The sequence below is a fragment of the Pleurodeles waltl genome, chromosome 5, assembly GCF_031143425.1.
Source record: "Pleurodeles waltl isolate 20211129_DDA chromosome 5, aPleWal1.hap1.20221129, whole genome shotgun sequence".
In the NCBI taxonomy this organism is placed as follows: domain Eukaryota; kingdom Metazoa; phylum Chordata; class Amphibia; order Caudata; family Salamandridae; genus Pleurodeles; species Pleurodeles waltl.
This window is the reverse complement of record NC_090444.1, coordinates 1,809,050,972-1,809,076,633: the sequence shown is the minus strand read 5'-3', so window position 1 is coordinate 1,809,076,633 and position 25,662 is coordinate 1,809,050,972. Positions and strand designations below refer to the sequence as shown.

At 44.9% G+C, this 25,662-nt stretch overlaps 1 protein-coding gene across 1 annotated transcript in view; it reads right to left on the bottom strand.

Annotated features, from left to right (window-relative positions):
- LOC138296828 (calpain-1 catalytic subunit-like) overlaps positions 1-25,662 on the bottom strand; it is a 681,165-nt gene that overhangs the window by 554,961 nt on the left and 100,542 nt on the right. Inside the window, exon 2 of the mRNA XM_069236289.1 lies at positions 3,959-4,028. Coding sequence (XP_069092390.1) covers positions 3,959-4,028 — 70 coding nt within the window. The remainder of the gene's footprint in view (positions 1-3,958; positions 4,029-25,662) is intronic.

Below are 25,662 nucleotides of genomic sequence, written 5' to 3'. Positions count from 1 at the left end.
AAAATCACAAAACAGTAAATAAGTAAAACACAAAACACAATAAAAATCCGACATCAATTTATAAAAATAGATTATATTTTTATCTGTAAAATTACACCAAAACGAATAAAATTGGATGAGGAGAACCTGAGATATGAGTTTTTAAAGAATTACTGTTTTCTAGCGCATAGAAACGAAAAGCGCCAATCTGGTCATCTGGTCACACCTCGACCGGGGCAAAGTCAAAGTTTAAGGCCTACCACGATGGAGCCCCGTGGGAGGCCTCGGTCAAAAGGTTACCTTCAGACTTAGTCGTTTTCTTGAAAATTTTCTTTAGCGGGACCAGGTCGCCAGTCCAGTCTGATCTCCTGGAACTCTTCCTCGGATACGCGTCGCGGGAGCCCTCAGTGGAGATTTCTATCTTTGGACTTAGTTGTTTTTTCATGATGAAAATCCTTCGACCGGTGCCAACCTGAATCTTGATACGACGTCCCTGGAGCCCTCTTCGGATACACTGCCTGGGAGGTCTGGGTCAAATTTCTATGTTCGGACTTAGTCACTTTTTTGGAGATTTCCTTCACCGGGATGAACCTGCAAGTCAGGCTGGGTCATGGTTGAGGCAAACCAGCTAGAGTTGCCGCAGCGGGTCAGTCCCTTTATGGAGCTTTTTTTCCACATTTCTCCAAACTTCTCCAAACTTCTGAATCTTCTCCCAGATGTTCTTTTGAGTTCCACAGCTCACCCCAAGGTTCCAGAAGCTCTGAGATGCTCCTTGAGGGTGCGGACTACAACTCCCAGAATGCACCTGGTGCAGACTCCAAAACGGCCACTGGAGAGTGGTCAGCTGGTCAGTTTCTTCAGGAGTTGGGTCAGAGGACTTTGGTTAGCAATTTTTCACCTGTAGCAAACAGGGAGTCCCTCTTTGAAGCAGTTGAAGCCAGGCACTGTTCTAATTGTGGTGAAACCCAAGTGTGCAGCTGGTGCAGTCCTCCAGAGTGCAGTGTCCAGGTGCAGGTCAGGGGTCCAGCAGGGCAGTCCTTCTTCTCCTGTAGTTCTTCCTTGTTGGAATCTGGTAGGGATCTGAGGTGTGGGTGCAGGTCTGCCAGTTTTATCCTTGCTCCTGGGTGAAAACAGGGGGGTCCTGGTTCTCCATTCAGGTGCAGGGTCCTTCCCCCTGTGATGACCACTTCCTGGGAAGTGTGGCAAAAATCAATCCCAGGGAGCAACATTCCTCAAAAATCCATCATGGCTGAAAGTGATTTTTGGAGGTTACATCTGGCTGGGCCCACCCACTGGTGTGGCTAAAAATCTTAAGCACACCCTACTCTTGTCCTCTCCGAATCTAATCGGGGGCACCTAATTGTCTGGGTTTGCAGGATGTAAGGGAGGTGCTGGGTTGCTCCAAATGTCCTTTCCTGCCTTTGAAGACCAATTTGGCAGCCCCCCCCTTCCTGCCTCTCCATCTGCTGAGGGAAGTTCTTCTCCCCCAAGCACATTCCTTTGTGCTGAGCCCAGGCTACTTCACACCTCGTCAACGCAGCCTGGCCAGGCTGCCAGAGGCTGGCCAATCAGAGCAGATCACTACAGGGCTGAAGTTGGCAACATTTTAGGTAGAGTGTAAAACTCTTTACCTGCACAAGTTATATTAAATCCAACAATTGTAAGGTGTGGTATTTATTATCATAATTAATTTGATATCAGACTTAATGTATCTGACACTTAAGGGGGTTTTATAAATTAAAATAAAGACTCCCCAATCTAGCCTATGGAGGCCATTCACTACAATGAGGGAAAAACGAATTTGGCTGTTTTACCTCACCAGGGCTTATAAAGCTATTTTTATAAGGTCCCTGATTATATTTACATGGCACCCAGGGCACACCTTAGGGGTGACTTATATGTAAAAATAAGGTAGTTTAAGACTTTGGAACTACTTTTAATTCCAAAGTCGAATTTGTATGTAACTTTAATTTAAAAGCAGTCAGCAAGGCAGGCCTGCCTTTAAAATGACACTGGGCACATCAGCAGTGCACCTATGGGTGCACCACCTGTGCTGGGATCCCTAAACCTACATGCCCTACAATATACTAGGGACTTATAAGTAGGTTAACTTAGTCAAATATAATTCGCCTATTTTTCATACTCATTTTATACAGAGCACAGGTCCTGGGACTGGTTAGCAGTACCCAGGGCACCATCAGAGTCAGGAAAACACCAGCAAAAGTGGAAAAGGGGGGCAAAACGTTAAGGGGCCCCTGCAATCAGCCCTGTTTTCTCACATTAAGGAATTCCTAAAGCTATCCTATGAGAGGGATAGGCCTCACAGTAGTAAAAAACTAATGTGGGAGTTTTTCACTACCAGGACATGTAAAACTAAAAAAGTACATGGCCTTCCTTTTACTTGCACCACACCATGCCCTATCGGCTACATATGGCATACCTTAAGTTTGTCTTATGTGTAATGAAAGGGGAGTTTAAGGCTTGGCAGGGGGTTTTAAATGCCAAGATGACATGGCTAGGAAACTGCATAAACGGATTCTGCAATGGCGGGCCTGAGACGTGTTTAAAGGGCTACTTAAGTGGGTAGCACAATCAGTACTGCAGGCCCATTAGGAGCATTTAACATACAGTAACAGGGCACATATAGTGTTTACTTACTTTACTAGGAACTTATAAGTCAATAACATACACCAGTTGTGGATACACCAAGGTTACCATGTTTTAGGGAAGTGAGCACATGCACTTTAGCCCTGGTTATCAGTGGTAAAGTGCCCAGAGTCCTAAGGCCAACAAAAACAGATCAGCAAAAGTGAGGCAAGGCAAGCAAAAGATTTGGGGAAGGGCCACCCTAAGGCTGTCAGGTCTAACAGAGATCCATCCATTGGAAGAGTATTTGATTTTTTTCATAGGACCAAGTTTATCCTGAATAGAAAAACATCCTAGACTGTAAAATTCCAACCTAAAACCATACGGCACTCATGGGCTCGGCCTGGAACATTCAATATTGCATACAATTTTAGTCACTCCTCAATTGAAAGCCAACACTGTATGCTTGGAACTGTAAGCTATATATATATATATATATATATATATATATATATATATTCACTGAAAAAAATAAAGGTTACAGGGATGTTGTAGTTAGGTTCTGAATGTCCGTACATAAAACCATAGAAATTCAGCAGTTAGTGTTACTGTTAACTAAGTAACTATAACTCGGGCCCTAAGGTAATTATAACTTGCTCCCCGGCCCATGCACAGTTTTCTCATCAATAATTTTATTGTAAATGTTGCGAAATAATATCAATGATGCAATAGACTTTGTCATTAATGATGTAATATATGGAGTAATTAGCTATGCATGGCGCAGGCGCAAGTTATAGTTAATTGAATTAACAATAACTATAACTGCTGAATTTCCATAGTTTTGTGCAAGGAAATTCAGAACCTAACTATAACGCCCCTATAACCTTTGTTTTTTTCAGTGAATTTCTATGTTTTTTTTAGCACACACAGACGTAAATGTACGCAGCGCCACGCATGGCCTTTGGCCATGCGCAGCAGCGGTTGGCCACAGGGCCCTGCCTATAGCCAGCCCCGTCAACCAACCCTCCTGCATGCACCCAAACAGAAGCTGGACACGGCTTTCAGTCATGTGTAGCATGAGGTTGGATGCAGTGGGTGTTTTTTTTTTTTTCAATTTTTCGCTGAAACCGCTGTTCCACCTTCGAGCAAACACTCGTCCACTGACATGGTTTTTGACTTAGAACACTCAGACGTATTGCTAATACCTCATCCCCTCGGCTTCCTCAGCTGAAGGCCCTCAATGCGCCGGTCACCTCGTACTCTTCTATGGCCAGTCTCATGGCCTGCCAACAGCTCATACAGCCCTCCTGTTACACATTATAATGTTTCTCTAAACACATTTTTGTTTCGTGCGTCCACGTTCGTCCCATTTTACCTCTATCCAGATACTCACCCACTCTTCCCTGACAAACGTCTGTCCGCGTCGCTCCACCCACGATAAACTGAGGGTTTTTGGTGATTTCCTGTGAAAGAAGAAAAACAGAAGTGTTAACCTACACAGCGCACTCCAAGTATCATTCTTGATTTTGCTAAACATTCAGGGGCATATTTATACTTCGTTTGCGCCGGAATTGCGTCGTTTTTTTTTACCCAATTTCGACGCAAAACTAACTCCATATTTATACTTTGGCGTTAGACGCGTCTAGCGCCAAAGTCCATGGAGTTAGCGTCATTTTTTAGCGTGGACACCTACTTTGCGTTAATTATATGCAAGGTAGGTGTTCCCGTCTAAAAAATCGACTCCGAGGCATGTGCGTCGGATTTATACTCCCGGGCAAAAATCACGCCCGGGAGTGGGCGGGTCAAAAAAAATGACGTATGGCCGCTTTTGCGCCGTTTTTTTGCGCCTCCAAAAGGCAGGCGTTAAAGGAACTGTGGGCTCTGAAGGAGCCCAGAGGTGCCCTCCCATGCCCCCAGGGACACCCCCTGTCACCCTTGACCACCCCAGGAGGACACCCAAGGCTGGAGGGACCCATCCCAGGGACATTTAGGTAAGTTCAGGTAAGTGTTTTTATTTTTATTTTGTTGTGGCATAGGGGGGCCTGATTTGTGCCCCCATACATGCCACTATGCCCAATGACCATGCCCAGGGGACAGAAGTCCCCTGGGCATGGCCATTGGGCAAGGGGGCATGACTCCTGTCTTTGCTAAGACAGGAGTCATTTCTATGGGGGTTGGGAGTGAAAAAAAATGGCGCAAATCGGGTTGAGGCGAAAAAATTGCCTCAACCTGACTTGCCCCATTTCTTGACGCCCAAGCCCCATATCCCCCTACGCCGGCTCTGCCTGGTGTACGTCGTTTTTTTTAACGCACACCAGACGGCGCCGGCGGCTAACGCCGGCTAACGTCATTCAATAAATACGGCGCCCTCATGGCGCTTCAGAATGGCGTTAGCCGGTGCTAATTTTTTTTACGCAAAACTGCGTTGCCGCAGTTTTGCGTCAAAAAGTATAAATATGGGCCTCAAGCTCTCTCACATCATGGCAAAAAAGAGAAGGTAAACAGAAGGCTGTGATAACGCTGGCCTTTTAACCCTGTGTGTCTACCAGTCTCGCTAAAAACGAACTACCAAAAGCATAGCCGTATTTACAGATTATTAGCTCACTCTCTTCCCTAATCCAAGACACTGACACATAACCTTAGCTTCGTTTACATCTGAGCAGAACATGGAAGAGGGTGGTGAAAAAGCAGATAGAACTGAAATAAAAAAAACAGGCAAATTGTAATAGTAAAGCAGAAACAGCATACTGTTTGTTGTGTTACCACAGACTCTAAACTTACTTACTGTTGTTTACTTGTGTGTGTGTATGTACACACATATATATGCAAATACATATCCACTGAAAAAACAAAGGTTACAGGGACCTTATAGTTAGAGTTATTTCAAGTAACTATAACTCGTGCTCTAAGGTAACTATGACTCGCGCGCCCCCGCCATGCCCAGTTTTCACATCAATAATTTTATTGCAAATATTGCTGTGATAATATCAATGAAGCCATACAAGATGTCATCAATGATGTAATATGTGGGATAATTAGCTGTGCATGGCAAAGGTGCCAGTTGTATTTACTTTAAGGCACGCGTTATAGTTACTTGAAATAACTTTAGCGATAACAGCTGAATTTCTATGGTTTTATACGTGTAATTTCAGAACCTAACTATAACGTCCCTGTACGCCTTGTTTGTTTCAGTGAATTTCTGAGGTTTTTTAAATGCTAATTCCTAACTATAACGTCCCTGTAACCTTTGTGTTTTTCTTGTGAATTTCTATAGTTTTTTTTAACACAACCGATGTTAGATGCATGCGGGGGTGGTCAAACCCCCACCCATGCATGCATCTAACCCTGCACTGCGGATGGCCTTCGGAGGGTGTTGGCCACAGGGCCTGGCCTTCCCCATGTATCTAACCCTGCACCTTCGCTTGGCCTGCAGGCTTGGCCGAAGGCGTGGCGTTAGATACATGCGGCCCTGCTGGGCACATCAGAAGGCACAGGGTTAAAGGCGTGCAGGGGTTGACCAACCTCCGCATGCATCTAAACCCACACCGCACACCGCCTTTGGCCGTGCCCAGCAGGGTTTGGCAGCAGGGCCTGGCCTGCAGCCAAGCTATCCAGAAAATCCCCCTAAAGGCATCCAACCCTGCGCCATGCATGGCCGACGGGTGGGGTTGGCTTTGGCCAAGAGCAACAACTTAGGATAATTTGTACTATATGAAAGCAGAGTTTCAACTGGGGCACCTGCTTTGCTTATATTTGTAAGTGCTTCCCATTCTGATTTAATTTCTGTGAAATGAGCTTTTGTGCCAGAATGCATCCTGAGCTGCATATTTATCCAAGGAGAGTCTACAGTTTTGCACAAAATGTCTACCCAATTGGAGTTCTCTCTACTGCCTAATTAGTAAGTGCTACCTCTGGCAAATTTATAGTGCATATTCCATACTACAGCTACATGAAGGACCCCGAGGCAATGTCTCCAATGACCTTGTGTGTCTGTAATTTTGGCAATGTGATTGTTCCTGGAGCTTCATACTGATAACATGAGTCTTGGTGTGAAGAAGACGACAAGACTACACACAGTTGAATCTCCTCCAAACAAGGGTACTTCCTCTAAATTAAATGCTGCAAGTGCTTTATTCCTTGGTGGAGATGTGCTCATAGTCCTCTGCTTTACAGATCGCGGGGGAACCTGAATGTTCTTGCGGTCCCTGCCGGATCCCCATTTCCTGCAGGAGGCGGCATTGTTCTAAACGTGCAGGAACAACCCTTTCAGATGTTTTTCTGCCCGCTTGATGGCAGGCAGGAAAACAGAAGAAAAACCCACTTCCAGCAAGCAAGAGCTGTTTTCCTGCTCCCGTCCGCTGGGAGCAGACTTACAGTTTGCTTTTGCTTTGTGGGAGTTGTCAAAGCTCCCACCAAGCGAAAGCAAACTGCTATTTCTCTAGGGTGGGCATCACAGAAGATAGGGATCCAGCCCTGGGGGTGGCGGTCCCCAGGGCCATTATGGCTCCAGGTGAGGGGTCTCGTGGACCCCCTGCTTTTGTTGCACAGGCCTGGCCCGTGGGAGGTGGTAGTCCCCAGGGCCGTGAACGGCCCGGGCGGGGGGCAGCGGTCCCCCTCCCCCTTTTGTTCTATATTTATGGCCCCAGGGAGATGGTGGTCCAGGGGCCTTCAAGGGGCAATGAAGGGTGGGGTTTGTGCGTCCCCTCTCTTATTAAATTAACAAGTCACGGGGAGGTGGTAGTCCCTGTTTTTTTTTTAGCTTATGGAGTGGGGTCTGAGTGGCCCCCTGCCACATATAACTAAAGCCCCAGTTAGGTGGTGGTCCCAGGAGTACTTTTAAGTGCACAGAGAGGGGCCGAATGTGCACTTCTCCCTTTAAATTACTAGGCACGTGCCCCTGCAATCTGGCCCACCTAGTGGCTGATTAAAAACAAGTGTGGGAAACTGCACTGTTTTTAAATTATATATATGGGAGTATATATATATATATATATATATATATATATATACACTTAAAGAAACAAAGGTTACAGGGATGTTATAGTTAGGCTCACATTTGACATGTACAAAACCATAGAAATTCAGCAGTTATAGTTACCTGAGCTAACTATAACTTGCACCCTCGTAACACACTGCTTATGATCTCACATGTAACATCATTCATGACATGGTCAGTGACATCACTGATGACATCACATTGGGTGAATGGCCATTGTGGTGCAGGGGGACCGCACAGCCCCCCTTCCCTGGCTGATTTCCATCCTGGCCTCCTTCACCCAGGGCCCACTACAGTTTAATGTGGGGGGTGAGTGTGCCCCCTCCCGGGGCTGATCTCGTCCCGAGACCCCAGCCCCCAGGCCCAGGCTTCATTAAATGACTTCACAAATAACAACGAGCTCCTGCAGGGAAATGCAGAGATCTGATTGGCTACCATTACTTCAACCAGGAAGTGTTGGCAGCCATCTTGGGAGCCAAGTCCCAAATGGAGGAGGTATGCCTCTTTACTAGCCAGGACAAGGATGGTGAGATTTATAATGGCATTGTTGTTGCTCTCAGCAGTTATCATTGTTTCCTGCTCCATTTCTGTGCCCTCCCACCTGTTGGTTTATCTTTGTCTTTGTCCTGTAGTCGCCACCTTCTCTTCCTCTTCCTGACTAGTAAAGAGGAGCAGATTTTGAAATTGGGTCTATAATATTGCCCAGACGACAACATGAATTATTCACAAACCAGAATTGATTTATTTAAGTTTACAAGAGCAATTAAGCTCAAGAAATTCTTTATAATGCAACCCAAAAAACAGTCAACCAGTACTATAACAGATACCGGACACTCCCATTTCCTCAAAGTTGCAGACTTGAGGCTTCTGGCCACATTGCAAGAATTAGAGGATGAAACCTTAGGTATTCAGGAACCAGTTACTGTAGAGGGACTGACTACTGTTAATGACATTGACATATTTGGAGAGACACCTACAAATTTCAAATTAAAGTCTAAATTTATACCCAAAATGCCAAAAGATGCTATTGACATTTTCAATGATCTGACGTTTCAGGATTTAGAAGATCTTTATGTTTAATCTAGTAAGAAACAATCCACTTCAAAGGATCTCCATGCATATCGAGCATTGATGGACAAATTAAATTCACATCCTAATTGTATTGTTCAAAATTCTGATAAGGGTGGCAACCTAGTGCTGTGGTCCAAAGATAAGTACATGGATGAAGCTTATAAACAACTTAATAATGAGACCTGTTACTCAAGAAGTACTTTTGAGGCAATGAAGAAGATCAATGCCGAATACAATGCAGAGCTACTTGAAGAATATAAATTTCTGAAGATTGACCACCTACGAACACCTGTGCTTTATTTGATACCTCAGGTTCACAAAGGTAATCCACCAGAATGCCCTATTATTTCAGCTATAGGGAGTTCCTTTGAAAATATTTCTAAATATGTTGATTATTTTCTATTTTATTCTATCAGAACCGTGCCTTCTTTTATACGGGATACTGGTGATTTGCTGAAAAAAAATCGAAGACTTGCCTTGAGAAAATGATTATTTGCTGATGACTATCGATGTAACAACTCTGTATACAAGTATCCAACACGCAGATGGGTTACGGGCTGAACAACACTTTCTAGGTGGTAGACCGGTCAGGTTGCAGAAGCACACAAATATGCTTTTGAGCATGATACAAAGATGCCTAGAAAGCAACATGTTTTTGTTTAAGAACAAACTTTCTGTCAGACTAGAAGTACAGCGATGGGCACCTGCTTCACCCCAAGCTATGCAAATTTGCATATGGGCTGCTGGGAGGAGCAGGTGATCCCCAATGAGCACCAACTTGAATGGAATGAGAACATAGTACACAGGAGCAGGTATATCAATGACATGTTCATAGTGTGGACAGGCACCAATGAAAGTGCAGAAAGATTTATCAGGATGATATGCAGCAACAATCTTAACCTTAACTTTACTAGCAGTATCCATCACACTGAAGTGCACTACCTAGACCTAACTGTATATGGTAAGGACAACAGATTACAAACCAAATTATATAGAAAACTCATCACAGCAATTGCATGTGACAAGTTTCCACCCTCATTGGTTGATCTACCGCATCCTCTATGGTGAAGGTTTAAGGGTGAAACGTAATTGCATTGAAGCAGAGGAGAAACTAGCATTAGAAGAGTTATCCCAAAGTTTTTTAGAGAGGGGTTATTCCAAAGGCTGCATTGAGGAAGCAAAACAGAGAGTGAGGACACAATCAAGAGATCTAGTTATATTTTGCAATAGGACAGGCAAACAAGATAAGCTAGATCCCCACTGCAGATTTGTGACTACTTTCAACAAGCAGGAAGTGGCAAAAATATCTATTTTATACAAGCATTGGCATTTGATTAGAAGTGACCCAGTAGTTGGGAAATTGCTCCCACATACACCAGGAATAACTTTCAGGAGAGCCAGGGTAATGAGATATGGCCTGGTGAAGAGAAGCCCTGAGATTAGTGCAAAAAAGAAAAGGATCTGGGTGGACAACATTCCAGGATTTAGAAAATGCGGCAGGTGTTAAGCCTGTATACATGACAGGATACATCAGAATTCATTCCACCTTTAACACACGAGAGAAGAAAGGTAGAGGCAATTACCAGTATGAAACCAGCTTTGCAGTGTATGCCCTCCAGTGCATGTGTGATCTCCTTTATCTTGGTAGCACTACACTCCCTGTCCACAAAAGAATACTCCAACACTTGAGGGCTATCAGGAATAAGAATCAGACTTACCCTGTGGCAGGACATTTTGAGCAACAACACCAGAGGAACATTATGGGATTTGTGTATTTTGTTATTGATGCAATTGCTGCTAATATCGGGGGGAGAGTGGGCAGAGAGCAGGCGCTGAGGAGACTTGAGTCTAGATACATCATAGAACTGAACGCCAGAAGTCCTAATGGCCTTAATTGTAAGGAAGATATGTATACACACCTTTAATGCATAGACGAAGCTGTAAGTGGTTCAGGGCCAAGAGGAGTGTTATACTCAACTGAGTTAATTATACTTTTATTTTCTATATCTTTTGAGGGATATGTCACAGTGGTGGTGTGTGATTTAAATTTCTACGATACAGGCATGATTGCATCGGGTAGCCCAGATATGTGCAACAAAGATACAAAGGTTTTGTGAATGTCTATTCCAACATTCCTATGAAAATGTTAATGAGTCAAATATGTCATAGCCCACTAGGACTGAATTGTAGTAACACGTGTCTCAGCGTTTTATAAAGGATGTTTATCACTATTTTTAGAAGCATGGTTACATTTTGCAATGTGCCAGGTGTAGTGATTCACAGTTATACATATTAGTTTGATACTTTTTGTACTTTACGCACAGGGACATAAAGTGAGTAATTATGCTCTTATGACGCTTGCTTTGTGGCAATATTATATGCTGATTAATGTTAATTCCACATGGGTATATTTACTTATAGTAAGAATACATCTATGAGTAGGTAATTTTAGCTACTATGTTTGAATATAAGCTAAGAATAATTCATGACAGCTGACAATTCTGTGATGCATTTCCTGATGTTGATATGCCTTTATTCTTTTGAGGTTTTTATGTTTATGCTATTAATTTGTTCACACCATATTAGAGGTCAAACACATTTGTTTAGTCTTTTTTCAGTGATTGTTATGATGTCATACGCCATGAAAGTTGTAAATACGAGTGAATGAAATCTCACTTCTGTGTCAGTGATATATATATTTATATATTTATATATATATATATATATATATACATACATATATATATATATATATATATATATATATATATATATACGTACACATATATATGTGTGTTTATATATATTTTTTGTTTGCTGTAAATAAAGTATTGGATTTTTATACAGAGGTGTCCTGGTTCTCTTCGGATTTGAAGGGCGTGTTTTGCTATATATATATATATATATATATATATATTACCTACTGCCAGTAGGTAGTTATAGTTGGGACCTAACTTCCATAGAACAATCGTTTTTTGTTTTGCCAGTAACTTTGGTGCCTTTTGACAAATTCTCACGAAATTTTCAAAAGAAGTCCTGCAGTCATACAAGTTTCAGGGTGCTTCGTCAAGTGGGGACAGAGAAAAAGGGGGGTTCCCAAAACGCTTTTTCCCTATAAAATTTCCCATAGGGATTTTTAGACATGACTACAGGCCGAACTAGTTGACGGAATTACACTAAATTTGGCAGAAAGTTAGATATCGGTCCAGAAAGCGTGCTTTTTGTCATCTGGTGTAAATCTGTTCAATAGTTTCAGAGATATTAAAGGAAAAAAATATGGCTATCGAGAAACGCCGATCCTCAGCGGATCCAACAGATCTCATGCCAAGTACTGATTGGTTGCCAGCATTTCAACCAGGAAATGTTGGCAGCCATTTTGGGACTCAGAGTCAGCCTAGTCCCAAAATAAAACATAAAAAAGAGAGCAGGGTGGTAAAACCCTGACCCCTATGCCTGGTGGTTGGAGCCCCCAGAAACCCTGCCAGGGCAAAAAGTATTTTTGAAAATGTTTGCAGCAAAGTTCGCAGAGGATCCACAAATCCCTGCAAAAAGTAAAAAAATAAAAATAAATGCGGTCTCTTGCACTTGTTTGAACTTGGTACCCAGGTGGCCCAGGTCCCGGTGGAAATTTTAAATGAGTAAAGTGGAGAGGGGCCCCTTTCCCCCCCTCCTCATGGCCAATATTGGCCCCAGGGACCACCACCTCCCCATGGCAAGCCAAATGCATGTATGGTGGGGGAGGGGGCACACGGTCTCCCTTCTGGGCTATCTTTGGCCCTGGAGACCGACACCTCCCTGGGACTAGGCCTGACAACAAGAGGGGGGCTGTGAAGACCCCACCTTATGAGCCCAGTAGGACCCCGGGGACCACTACTTCCCCGGGGAAATGTTAATATTTCCAAGGGGGTAAGGGACTGCGCAACCCCCTCCTGGACCATTTTCAGACCCGGGGACCACCACCTTCCCTGGGCTTGGCCAAATTTGTCAGTGGGACGGGGGCTATGCAGCCCACCTCCTGAGCTGTTTTCGGCCCCAGGGACCACCACCTCCCTAGGGTTGGCCCTAAAAAACAAAGGAAGGGGTCGAGCTGCCCTCCTCCTGAAGCGTCTAATGGCCTTGGAGGCCAACACCCCACAGGTCGGCTCCCTATGTCCCGAGATTCCCACCTTGCGAGAGCACTCTCAGCGGGGTGCAGGGAGCAGCCTTTTCATCTGTTTTCCTGCCTGCTTACTAGCAGGCAGGAAAACAGATGAAACAATTGCTCCCGCACATAGGGAACAGCATTTTCTGCTGCTCCCTGAGTGCAGGAGCAATGGGACTGTGGGGGAACGCAGTCCTCAAAAGTGCACATTGGGTGGCCAGTGTAGAGCCAGGTCACCAACAAACAAGGGGTTGGGGACCCAGGACCAAAACTGGTCCACGGTGGGGTACTGGCGCCCACCTCCCCATTTAATAATTGGCCGGGGCTGGGAGATGGGGTCTCCGTGGCTAAAATCGGCCCCTCCTGTTTTTGTAATTTGGATTGGCCAGGCCCTGGGGGATGGGGTCCACTGGGCCAGATTCCACTCAGGAAGAAGGACAAGCAATGGGGCTGCAGGGGAACGCAGTCCTCAAAAGTGCCCACTGGGTGTCCAGGGTGGAGCCAGTGAACATGTGGCTGTGCGCCAGGGGGTTGGGATCCCCTGGGCCAAAATCAGCCCAGGGAGGGGGGCATGTGGCCCCATTTCTCTTTTTGTTTTTTTTCATTTGCCGGGCCCTGGGGGATGGGATCCCTGGGGCCAAAATTGGCCTTTGAGGGGCTGTGTGCCCCCTTCCTGAGTTGCCTAAATATGGGGAGGGCTACAGGGCCTGGCCGCCGTGTGTGGTGTGCGGTTGGGTGCATACCAGAGGTTGGTGTCAGGACCGGGCCTGCGCCAGGCCCTGTGATCAACCCCCCTTTGCACTCGGCCAAAGGCCGTGTGCGGCAAGAGTTGAATTAACATAAGTTAATTTAATATTACTTAATGTTAAAAAAAAAACTAAAAATTCACTGCAAGAAACAAATGTTACACGGCGTTGTAGTTAGGAAATAGAATTTGAAAAACCCTAGAAATTCACTAAAAAAACAAAGGTTACAGGGATGTTCTAGTTAGGTTCAGATTTTACACACACAAAATCATAGAAATTAAACAGTTAAAGTTATACTTATCTCAAGAAACTATAACTCATGCCCTAAAGTAACTATAATTCACGCCCTCACTATGCACTGCTACTTACCCCACATATTACATCAGTAATGACATCCTCTATGGCATAATTCATAATAAAACTGCAGCATTTGCAATACAATTATTGATGAGAAAACTGTGCATGGCGGGGGCACAAGTCATCTATAGCAAAAAAATGGCTAAAATATATGTAATAGCTCTAATAAAATAAGTACATATATTTAAAGCTGTATTTAGTAGAAGTACACAGGGACCAGAACCATGTGGCTCAACTCATTTAGACTAAGAAGTTAAAACCAAATTGCTTCTGCCCTCAAGTAAATTCATTGGATATTGGTTAAAGGGATAATTCAATGCAAGACCCTTGCAAGATCATTTGCATCATCCACAAGTCACTCTAGTCACGCCCGAGGCTACATAACAAAACACTGTTGGCCTTCTGTGACAAACTGAGTTGTTGGTTGACTGAAGTATGAGTCCTAGTCAAGCAACATATTTCCAACATGATCCTCCTCCAGCCTGAGCCAGTGTAGACTAATCAATACATTAATGGACTTCCCTGCTTAGGCGATGGGATGTGGACAATGGCCCTTTACTGCAGGGGCACTTGTCAGTTCTATGCCTCTCTGTATTCAGTTGGACCCATCTATCTACATTCTCCTGAGCCACTAAACTGACCCATGGGGAACCCTCCTTTTCACTTATGGACCCCGTCTGTGCAGTAGCTAACTGTAATGTGGTCACAGATGCATCCCAGTAGGCAGATAGTACCACCATGACCAATAAAGTGACGTGGCCAATTCCACCCCTTGGATCAGGTTTCTGTCCCCAACTCAAAGAAAACTTTGCCCATAAGGACAGCAACCAACAAAGGCCACTATCAGCTGTCATTGTCAAGAGTCAGGCCCCATTCCTAGTCTCTGGCCTCTGAGGTTTCTCGGAGTGGGGGAAGTAGCCCCAGTTGTTAGACACCCTTTTTTGACTCTCTCTCCCACCAGTTCAGGGGCAGTATCCTGAGACTGGTCACCCATGATAGGGTATGTACCCTGAGGCTGAACAGGGGTGAGTCCTTCCTCCCCCTGTCCCTCCATCTGGGCCGTTCTACCCTCTGCTGTGGAGTGGTACACTCAGAAATCTGGACAGGCAGGGCACCTTTGGCAGCTGCCCCACCCAGCTCTCATGACACTGTGGAGCTTCCGTCAGTGGATTGTCCCTTGGTACAGACCAGGTCCCCTTGCTTACCTTCCTGCTGGGAGCAAAACAAGCACTGAGGTAAGAAATAGGGTACTCTTGGTCTCCACCCATCATAACCTCCCCTCCTAACCTTGGAAGGAATCTGGGACCCCTTTCCCCCACGCTATATTGGAACCTGTTTGGGTCACTGTGTACCTCCTTCCCAGTCTGTTGTGGGGGGGACCTGAACGACCCTCCTTAGCATCACTCCCCAATGCCTTCCAATTCCCAGATACACTGGTACTCACCTAGAGGGCTAACTCATTTGCAGGCTTCCTGGGGTCAGTGCAGTCAACCTAATGTTGGTGTAGCACTGGAAAACAGTGACTGAATATGCACATGTCTGTTAATCAAATTGTACAGCTCCAGTGTTTACCTTACTACCTGTCCCCCACCCATCCCATGCCTGACAAAAGTAACCCACAAAATCTTCCCCAGGACTGGTGAGACTGCCCCTGAACCTCAACCTGTGCTCTTCTATGGTGTATTAATACTTCTTAACAAGAGCATCCTTCATGTGGGGACACCTCATCCTGCCCTCCTTCTCTAGGGCAAGTATGGCATCCCTCCCATCGCTAGGTTTATGCCTCCAGAGGCCAGATCCCCAATCCTCCTCAGGAATCCTGTGAATCTCTAGAGCTACTTCATATGCCTCAAGCCACCTGTCCACCTCAAAGTCAGGCATCAGGTCCTTGGGTATGTGGACTCCTTGCTTTATTGTTGACATTGAGGTATCGCTACCACCATTTCTGCTGGACTCTGACAGCTGATTAGCCTTCAGGTCCAGCCCCTTGAGACTCAGTTCAAGAGCCCACAACAGTTTCATTTACTCCAGAGCCAGTTGTTTCTCCTTCAGAGCTAGGGCTCTCTTCGCCTCTGCCCTTGCTGCTTATGCAGCCAGTTACAGTTGGGCCAGCTACACTTGACACTCTCTTTCTGCGCTCCTGTCCTAATGGTCCTGAGAGAGCAGGGGAACACACATTGCTTCCTGTGCCAGGCTCAGTATGGGGCCTTACTCATGTGGGTCTCCCACTCTCATCTGGTCCTGGGGCCAACGGAAAAAGAAGCTCCTTTCTCTCCAGCCCTAGAGCTTTTGCAGAGAAGTCATCCTCAGCCTCTACTTCCTTCTCCTCCTCATCATTGGATCCTCCTCCTCATCCTCTGGGACAGCAGCTTGCATTCTGCAGACCTCCTCCTAGACTTTAAGGGCTATCTGGTAATCCAACTTTGGATACACCTTAGGGATTTTCAGTCTCCTCTCCCCGCACAGCTTCCTCAGCTCATCTATTCTGTAGCTCTCAAAAGCATTGATACCCAACTCCATCTTGGCAGTCAAGAATCACAGATACCAACGGATGTAAGTCAGGAATCACATTAGGAAAAAAGAAAAATAGGGCCAATCAAGGAAAATCCAAAAATTGTCAACTCTGACATCAAATTGTTAACTGGTATTTTTGTGCAACACAAATCACTGTATGGTACTGCACAAACACAAGTCCTGATCCTACTGCTGCCACTAATGTGAGAAATTGGGTTTTTGGTTGACTGGGGTGTGAGCCCTAGTCAAGCAACAAACACAATTCCTTGCAGGACGAACCACCAAAAAGTCACTAAATCAACCTGTGCTCACCCTGGGTAGCTTGGCACAAAAAGCAGTCAGGCTTAACTTAGAGGCAATGTGTAAAGTATTTATATAGCACCAGACAGTAATAAAATGAAAACAGATCCCAATAAAAATTCTAAATCATTTTAGAAAATTAGAGTACATTGTATTAAATTATTTGACTCAAAAACAACAAAAATCCAATCAGTTGAGCCAGAGTTATGATTTTTTAAAGTTTAAGTTTCAAAATAGCACGTACAAGATAAAAGTGCCAACCACAGTTATCCAGTCACCTTTAACACCACAACCAAGGGTCCAGGAGTATATGGGGACCTCTTGTCGGTTCAGGGTTCACTCAGGCTTGGTCCAGGTGTGGGTTCAAGATGGTGGGAGCCTGTTATGCCCCTGTGGCTCTGAACAGGAGGCCAGCAAACTAGCCCCTGGAGTCACTCCTGGAAGTCCTGGGTGCAGATGAAGATGCAAGTTTCATGAGCAGGTGTTCAAGGCAGGCTCCAGACGGCAAAGCAGTCCTTGCAGGTATAACAGCAGGTGTGGTAGAGTGCACACCAGGTCACAGCAGCAGACAGTCCCCTGAGAGTCCCTCCTCAGGTCAGGTAGTGAACTGAAGAGTGGTTCTGAGAGCCCTATTTTTATACTGGTGACCTGCTCCTAGATGGTAGGAGAAGTTTCCAGAAAGGTTCTTTGAAGTTCCAGGAGTTTCCTGCCTTCCCTGCTCTGGCTCCTAGCTGTCTGCACTCACAGTACAGGTTTGTTAAGCCTATTGTATAGTGCAGAGCACAGCCTATTCAGGTGAAAGTGGGGCTGTGCTTAGCTCTACCCTCCCATCAAGCCAGTTAATGGGCCATTCAGGCTCAGCTACCCCACTATTGTGTGGCTGTGTGGGGTGAATTAAAAAAATGTCAACTGTCAGTTACACTCAGTCACATGACCTGAGGCAAGCTGCAGGCACAGATGGCTAAGGGCAGGAAAATGCCAAATTTTTAAAAGTAGCATTTTTAAACTTGTAATGATAAATTATACTTTACCAATTAGGAGGGCTTATGATTATACGTTCATAGGTGCCAAACATGCCATATCCCATTTAGCAATAACAGCATATTCAAAGTAACAAGGAATACCCATTGTTCTCCTATTGGAAGGGTAGGCCTCATGGTAGTGAAAATTTTATTTGGGAGTTTTTCACTACCAGAACTTGTAAAATTAGGAGGGCTTATGATTAAAATTCATGGGTACCAAACATGCCATATCCCATTTAGCAATCACAGCATATTCAAAGTAACAAAGAATACCCTTTGTTCTCCTATGGGAAAGGTAGGCCTCATGGTAGTGAAAAATTGATTTGGGAGTTTTTCACTACCAGAACTTGTAAAACTTCCAAGTACATGTTCTACCTTTTAATGACACAGCACCCTGTTCTATGGACTACCTAGGGCCTACCTTATGGGTGGCATATGTAATGAAAGGGGAATTTAAGGCTTAGCAAGGGGTTTTAAATGTCAAGTTGACATGGCAGTGGGACACTGCATTCACACTGTAATGGCATGCCTTGAACATATTTTAAGGAGCTACTTAAATGGGAGTCACAATAAGTGATGCAGGCCCACTGGTAGCATTTAATTTACAGGCCCCTGGGTATATAGTAGACCACTCCACGAGGGACATACAAATAAATTACATATGGCAGTCAGGTATATGCCATTAACCCATGTTTAGGGGAGTGAACACAAGCACTTTAGCACTGGTTAGCAGTGTTAAAGTGCACTAAGTCTTAAGGACAACAAGCAACAAATCCAGCAAAAAGTAAGAGGAGGAAGGCAGAGTTTGGGGGTGACCCTGTAGAGAGGGCCATTTCTAACATTTTTCAAACTCCAATGCAAGATCTGCCTCTCTGAACCTACTGGCCGCCTACTCTTAATGATTGGCAGATCACACTTTGTGCATTTATGTACTTTATGGAATCACACCCTCACTCCTCAGCCTCCTCCTCCCCCTCCCAACACAGCCCTCTTCTCCAGTACACTTCCCCTGCTTTTCTCACCTACCACAGAAGGCCAACTCTAGCTGTGCTTCGGGAAAGCAGCAATTTCCCTGGGCCTCACTTTCACTCCCTGGGGTTTGGGATTATTTGTTGTGGGGAGAGAAATCGCGCAACACACTAAGCTTCCCCATGCTGGCCCATTGTCATTCTGTATATGAGAATGAGCTGGCTGGCTTTGTGAGCATGGTCAGATTGTCTCTGTGAACACCTAACCTAAAGCTGCAACAGCTTTTTGGGTTGTGTCAAGCCAGCTCAAACAAGGAGCCCAATTTAACCACAATAATAAAACAACTCGCCTTTCTAGCAGGCCTATTGGTCAACTGTAGATTCTCAGCTTTTCCTATGTGAGCCTATCTCCGTTCCCTGGACCTCACAGCACTTAGGTCTTGCACGATAGCCTACTGTCTGTTATCACTTTGCAGAACACTTTGAACAAACAGAGACACCAAAAGACGTTTGTTGGGTATTGAGGGACCATTAATCACAGAACACATGTTTTGTGTTTCATTCCATAATGACTGTCTCTAAATTACTCCCTTTCAGATATCTAGGTAGTCTGGATAAGGTGCTAATTGGGTATGATTAATGTAACATACTGTACTTGAGTTCCAATACATTAATCATCTCCTGAGATAAGCTCTGACTGCTCCCTATTACCACCTTTGGAGAGACGTGTTTCCATAAAGGAATAACTTATCCAAATGAAATGAAATAGTCGTAAGTTCTAAACCAGCAATAGTAAACAACGGTATTTGCCACAGACGCTGCCAATCAATCATCTGTTGACCCTAATCCAAAGTAAAGGTCGCATATTATACTTCTGCCTTCTTCCTATTACATAAAAATTAAAGTGGAAGTTTTGAGAAAAAGGCAGTAAGGAGATGTCAGAAGAAGTTAAGAAGTTTTGAGCCTACTGAAGGTTTTGAAAGAAGAGGAATGACCACAGTATTTTTAGTTTCCTACATTGATAGGAACTGAGGCAAGCATGATATTGCAAAGGGAAGTCAGCGCAGGAGCTATGGTCTCAAGATCTCTGGTCAGGGCATGAGCAGAAAAAGGTACTACTGGGAGAAGATTTCATAGAAAGGTTAAAAGGAGTAGAGTGGCCTTTCTTTCATAGTGTGATGGTGCGCTTTGGACTGGGCCAGGGGTTCATTTCCTGGACTAAGTTGCTATATACCAGAGTTAGAACAGGGCATACAATGTCAGGCAGCTATAAAATTGAGAGGGGCACCCGCCAGGGTAGCCCCCTATAACACCTGCTATTCTCACTGGCAAGGGAGCCTCTAGTGTGCATGTCCAGAACCTGAGATATCTAACGAGGCCTCACGGTGTGCAACCGGACACATCATATAGCATTCTATGTAGACAACCTTTTCCTTTTCTTACAAGGGACTGGGTAGGAACAGGAGGAGGCCCGGGTCCTACTGAACTGCTTTGGTAATTTATCTGGCCTCCAAATTAATTGGCATAAATCCTATTTGTTTCACGTGCGGTCCACTGGCCTACCTCCGGAAGGTTTGGAGACCTTACAATGGGAACCCTGTTGTCTACCTCCTTAGGGGTCCACATTTATCATAATACCTTGGACCTTCTTGAGGGAAATATGGATAGGGCTGTTCAAACTTAAAGGGCTAGTACTGAGTTCTGACGGATGCTTCCATTATCAGTGATGCTGCTGACAATGATTGCTGCCTCCTGTATCTTTTTGGGACTTTGTGTGGGTACCCTGGGCATACTTTCGGGACATAGATTCAATAATTATACGCTGGTCATCGTAGAGTACCTTTGTCCACCCTCCAGAGGGCAGCATTGGAAGCAGGCCTAGCAGCCCCGGAAATTGAGTCCTATTACCTGGAATACTTTTGCAGTGGCTGACGCAGTTGGTGGCAGGCAGGCTTACTGAGGGTAAAGAGGTGCCCCCTTCAGCTCCGAACCTTCAGCAGCTGGCATGACTGATACTACGAATTCCAAAACTCGAGGCCACTGATAATCGTGAAACCCAGGTTATGTGGCATTGCTGGACCAGGAGCCAGAAGAGGGCGCAAACCCCCCCCTTTACCTCACTCCCTGGACCTTCCGCTGAGGTTTCGTCATGAGTTGCCACATGGAGGGGACTGATGTGGAGGGGAGGAGTGAGAGGGGGCGACGGCGGCGGGGGCCCTGTTTGAGTCTGATGTGCTCCTCCCTTTTGAGGAGTTCAGCCAACAATACAACCTACCTCAAAGGCACTTCCTCCTTCATGGAGAAGTCGCCATGGTCATCCGCAAACACTGGAAACAGCATCTTGCGGAGCCAGTACAGTCAGCAAGCTGCCAATATGTGGTGACCGTCTCATGAACTTTCAAGCGGTTTCTTACATATACTGCAGACTGAATAGTGACACTGATCAGCCTCTGTTGATACTGAAAACCCATTGGGAGGAGGACTTAGGCACAGACATTGCAGATAAGGAATGGGAATACATACTAGTGTATATGGCTCGGGCTACCATAAATGCCAAGTTTAGACTCATTCATTTTTATGTCCTCCATGGGGCAAACCTCACCCCTGGCAGAATCAATCCATACTTCACAACCACAGAAGTGAAGTGTCCCCGCTGTGTTGAGGTGGGAGATGAGTTCATTCATATGTTCTGGGTATGTCCTCAACTGACAGACGTTTATGAAGCAATCACTAGCAAGTTGGCCAAGCTAACTGAAAGGGCCATTTCCTGCACTCCAATTTATTGCCTTCTGCATAAATTTCCCCATACAGCTAAAACTAAAGTTACCAGTAAATGCCTGGAGTTTGTCCTGGCGAAATGGGAGATAGTCCAGAACTGCAAGAGTCCTTGAGGACCCAGAGTAGGAACATGGCGAAAGGAACTAGGAACTCATTAGATGGGCATCTACCAAACGTATAATAAGAATTCGGGATGCCAGGAAGGTCTGGGGACATTGGATGCAGCCAGGGCTTGGGAAGCATTAGTGGATTTATTACAATATCCTGAGCCTACAACACCTGAGGAGAACTAATTCCATTGGTCTTTTCTTTTATGAATAATTTTATTAGGAGACCCCAACAGACAGGCTACAGGAGCTGCGGGTTCCCCACTAGATAGGTTCCTTTATGAGACTGTACATCTGATGAGTATAAAATATATAGCTCTCCTACACAAGGCCATGCATAGGAGACTCTCCAAAGACCGTTTGGAACACACACACAATTAGTTGGGGAGAGGGGGAGGGTAGATACCACTGTGAACATTACAGGCTGGATTATGACTATCATGGTTGCAGTTTACTATCGCTTTGAGCTGAGGCTTATGTGACATTGATTATATTTTGTTGGCATGTCCAACCTGACTTGGATTCCTATATTGGCTGCCTCATTGAATGATGTTAGGATGTTTATGATGGAAACCCAATAAAATGTCTTACCAAAAAAAGGCCAAAATGTGTAGTACAGTACACAGAAAGCAGATTGCAATTCCACAGACACCTCGAGGATGACTCAAGAGCACAACCCTTTGTGAAGGATGACACACGCATCTTAAAACTAAGACAATTGTTTTCTAATGTTCTACATGAAAAATAAAGAGATATGGAATTTCAAACTTTAAGGCTCAACGCACTAGCACCACAAACCTTTTCGAAGACATTTTATTTCTTTTCAGACTCATATTTTTTGCAGATCCTGCCCACCTACATCCATGTTTTCCCCCCATGCTGTACTTTTCACTTCATCTCTCGCCCAGTCTACTACCTACTCTTGCTGGTTCAGCCATTCTTATATCCTCTTCACCACTGCATTATCTCCTCTTCCCCTCCCATCGCTCCCCAATCATCTTGCCTTCTATTTATGATTCTGCCACTCTTACATTCTTCTTTCTCCTCTAGTCTTTACCTCTCATCTTTCCACCCATTGTCTCAACTTTTCTTGCTGGTCTTGCCCCTGTTGCATCCATGCCTCCATCCCTTTCCTACTCTTCAGCTCTCAACTCCCTAACCAGCCTTTTATCTTCTGGGCTGGTTCTGCCATCCTAAATCCACCTATCCCTTTTCCCACTCCCCTTTCTTTTTGTCGTCTCTCATGGGCCTACCCCTATTACATCGACTTACCGTCTTCTGTCTCTCCTTTTACTTTCTGATTCCGCTTCTCTTAAATTGACCGTTACCTCCCTGATCTAGTCTTCCTCTGTCACCAAGCCTTCAACTTGCTTTTGCTGTTTCTTTCCATCAAGGATCCACCTCGCCCCTACTCTCTCTCCCCCAACACCCTCTTACCATCTCTTGATTGTTCTTCCCTCTTCCATCCACATCTCAACACTGTCTCTGCCTCTAATTTGCTTATGTTTCTTGCTGTTTTTGGCTCACCCTCCCTCTCTTTCTCGTGTCTTAGTGGCTTCTACAGGCAATGGCTTGCCCCAGGAGTGCGTGGTGAGTAAAGATCGTGTTGCAGTTTGTTTATTTAAAATGGTTATTCTCTATTGTGCTGTATCTTTACAAAAACACAGTTTTGTTGTGTTTTATTTTTTTACAAAGTCGGGGGTCTCCTCCCCTTGCTTTCTTGGGCTCCCTTGGTAGTTCCACTCATCCCTCTTCCCTGGTTGGGGGGCTTCCTCCTCCCCCTGTAACTCCGGCTGATGAAAATTAAACTAAAGGCTTCTTTTAACCAAGGCTCTGGCTGAGGCCAGTCTCTCTGGCTGCTCTGGGTTGTGTTTTCCTCAGCACCCTCCTCTCCCCTCCCCTCTGGTGCCTCCTATTGTGGGAGCCCCCCAACCCCCGCAGCTCCGCCAGGCATGACTTGCGCTCAGCAGCAGAGTAGGGCTCTAGACAGTGCTGCCAAGCGTCACTCCTTGTTCAATGAACTCTATGCAGCCGGGCTTTGCTCGGGACTGCTGCTTGTGCAGTGGGCCCCAGGCTGTGTGACCATGGACCTCACTTGGCGTGGCAGCAAAAGAAGGAGAAAAGCGCATGTGTTTTTTTTACTGACCCTTGATATAGTAGTGCCGTTACTACAAGACATGGATATATAAAAATCACTGCTGGTAAAGAAGGCCATTACATTTATTTCATTAGTTTCATTTGTTTTGCACGTTCTTTTATGTTTTTGCATTATTTCTGATTTCAAAAGTATGTTATTTGCCGCAGGTATTGTAACACTGCGCATGACTTTTAATAAGCTTGAATTGGTAATAAAGCAACATTCTACCCAGTAGGACTAGAGTGGTAACGTTTGTTTATTTAATATTTAAAGTGCTATTTATTTTTGGAAGCTGCTTTTAGGAGTGCAGCACTATAAAACATTACACGTATCTTCATCTTGCCAGCGGCTATAAAATAGTGAACATATTGTCATGTTGCTGTCGGTAAAACCGATCACCTGTTGCAAACCGGCCCCTGCTCGTGCAACGTGACCAGTTAACGTGCGATGGCCGGCGCGGTTAGTTACTGTAGCTCTGATTATCAGCGTGTTATTTATAGTGATGTCACGTTTCATAGGTTGTTTCTACCAGTGCAGCTCTTTTAGAAAGTGAGCACACATTCATCTCGCCGCTAGCTGTAAAAGTATGCAAATAGGAGAGACTTGATTCAAAAGTGCAGCGCTTAGAAACTAACATTACCTCTTCCCTGATGATACGCACTTCCGGCTGAGATGTAGCCCCGACAGAGGTAATGAAAAGACAAGCCGGGGTCAGGATGGTATCCTGTATTTATAAATAAATATCATGTTGAAAACTCTTTCCAATATGAGTTTCACATATTTGCGTTGGTCCCTTCTCAGTGCACAGAACATGCGTGTTTGCGCCATGGATGGGCAGAGTATAAACCGCTAGTTACTGCTAATACTGTGCGCGGGAAGCGCAGAGGTCATTACGAGCACTAGAAGTCCTTAGTCACTAGTGACTAGTTCAGTGCCCAACGCACGAGGGTAAATGCAACAACTCCCGATGTTGATTAAAAACATAGAGCTCAGGGAAGACCTCCTGCGAGGGAGGAACACCTTAGGACCATTACAACATAACATCCTTTATGCAACAGAATGCATGGATGGTCACTGGATATTAACTGAGAGCAGCCATGTATGTTGAGTCTTTTAGTTCACGTGCAATGCTCACTGAAGGCTCCAATTCACTGGGTGACAGTGCCCTTTGATTCGTCAGTCGCCGAAAGCTATGACTCTATAGTATGTCAAGCCTGTCACTTCTCGAGCTCTGTGATTCCATTTGATCACTGTGTACCACATTGCTATGAGGCTTTAAGTTAGTGCTTTTTTTGCACGTTTTTATATCCCGTGAATTTGGTTTGTGGCCATTGGAACGCTTTATATGAGCACCAGTTACATTACACAAGTTTACTTTTTTTTTTTTACTAGAGTAAGTCATTTGCCCAAAATATGTGATGCTGAGCTAATGTCTGTAATCGAACCTGGTTCTTCAGTTCCAAAATTAGCCACTTCATTCTCTAAGTTGACAAAAGTTGTAAGTCTCTCTCTAGCTTTTGTTTGGATTTGTTTGATGCAATGCTCTTTATTTTCTAAACTGTTCTGTGTTGCTCAGGGCAGTAAAGCTTGTCAGAGCGTATGAATGACAATGCGCTGTAAGACAAAATTAATTATCTTTGAACCATTTATTGGACCAATGTAAGTGGTATGCAGAGATGCCTTACTTTGACAAAACATTTTTGCCCATAACTCAGCCTGTGGTGGTCCTAGGACAATGGGGCCAGCACCTGCGTTCAACACGACGTGGTCTTTCTGGGTCCCCGCACTATGTTAGTGGGGACCCCAAAATAATAACCCATCCCACCATTCAGTGTCTTTTTAAGCACTCCTGGCTGGAAGTTTTGTATTACAGCTGAGAGTAGTTTGTGATTTAAGCCTTGTTCGTAATATCATTACCATAGGCTTGCTACTCCTGAATATGCGTAATGCACTACACACT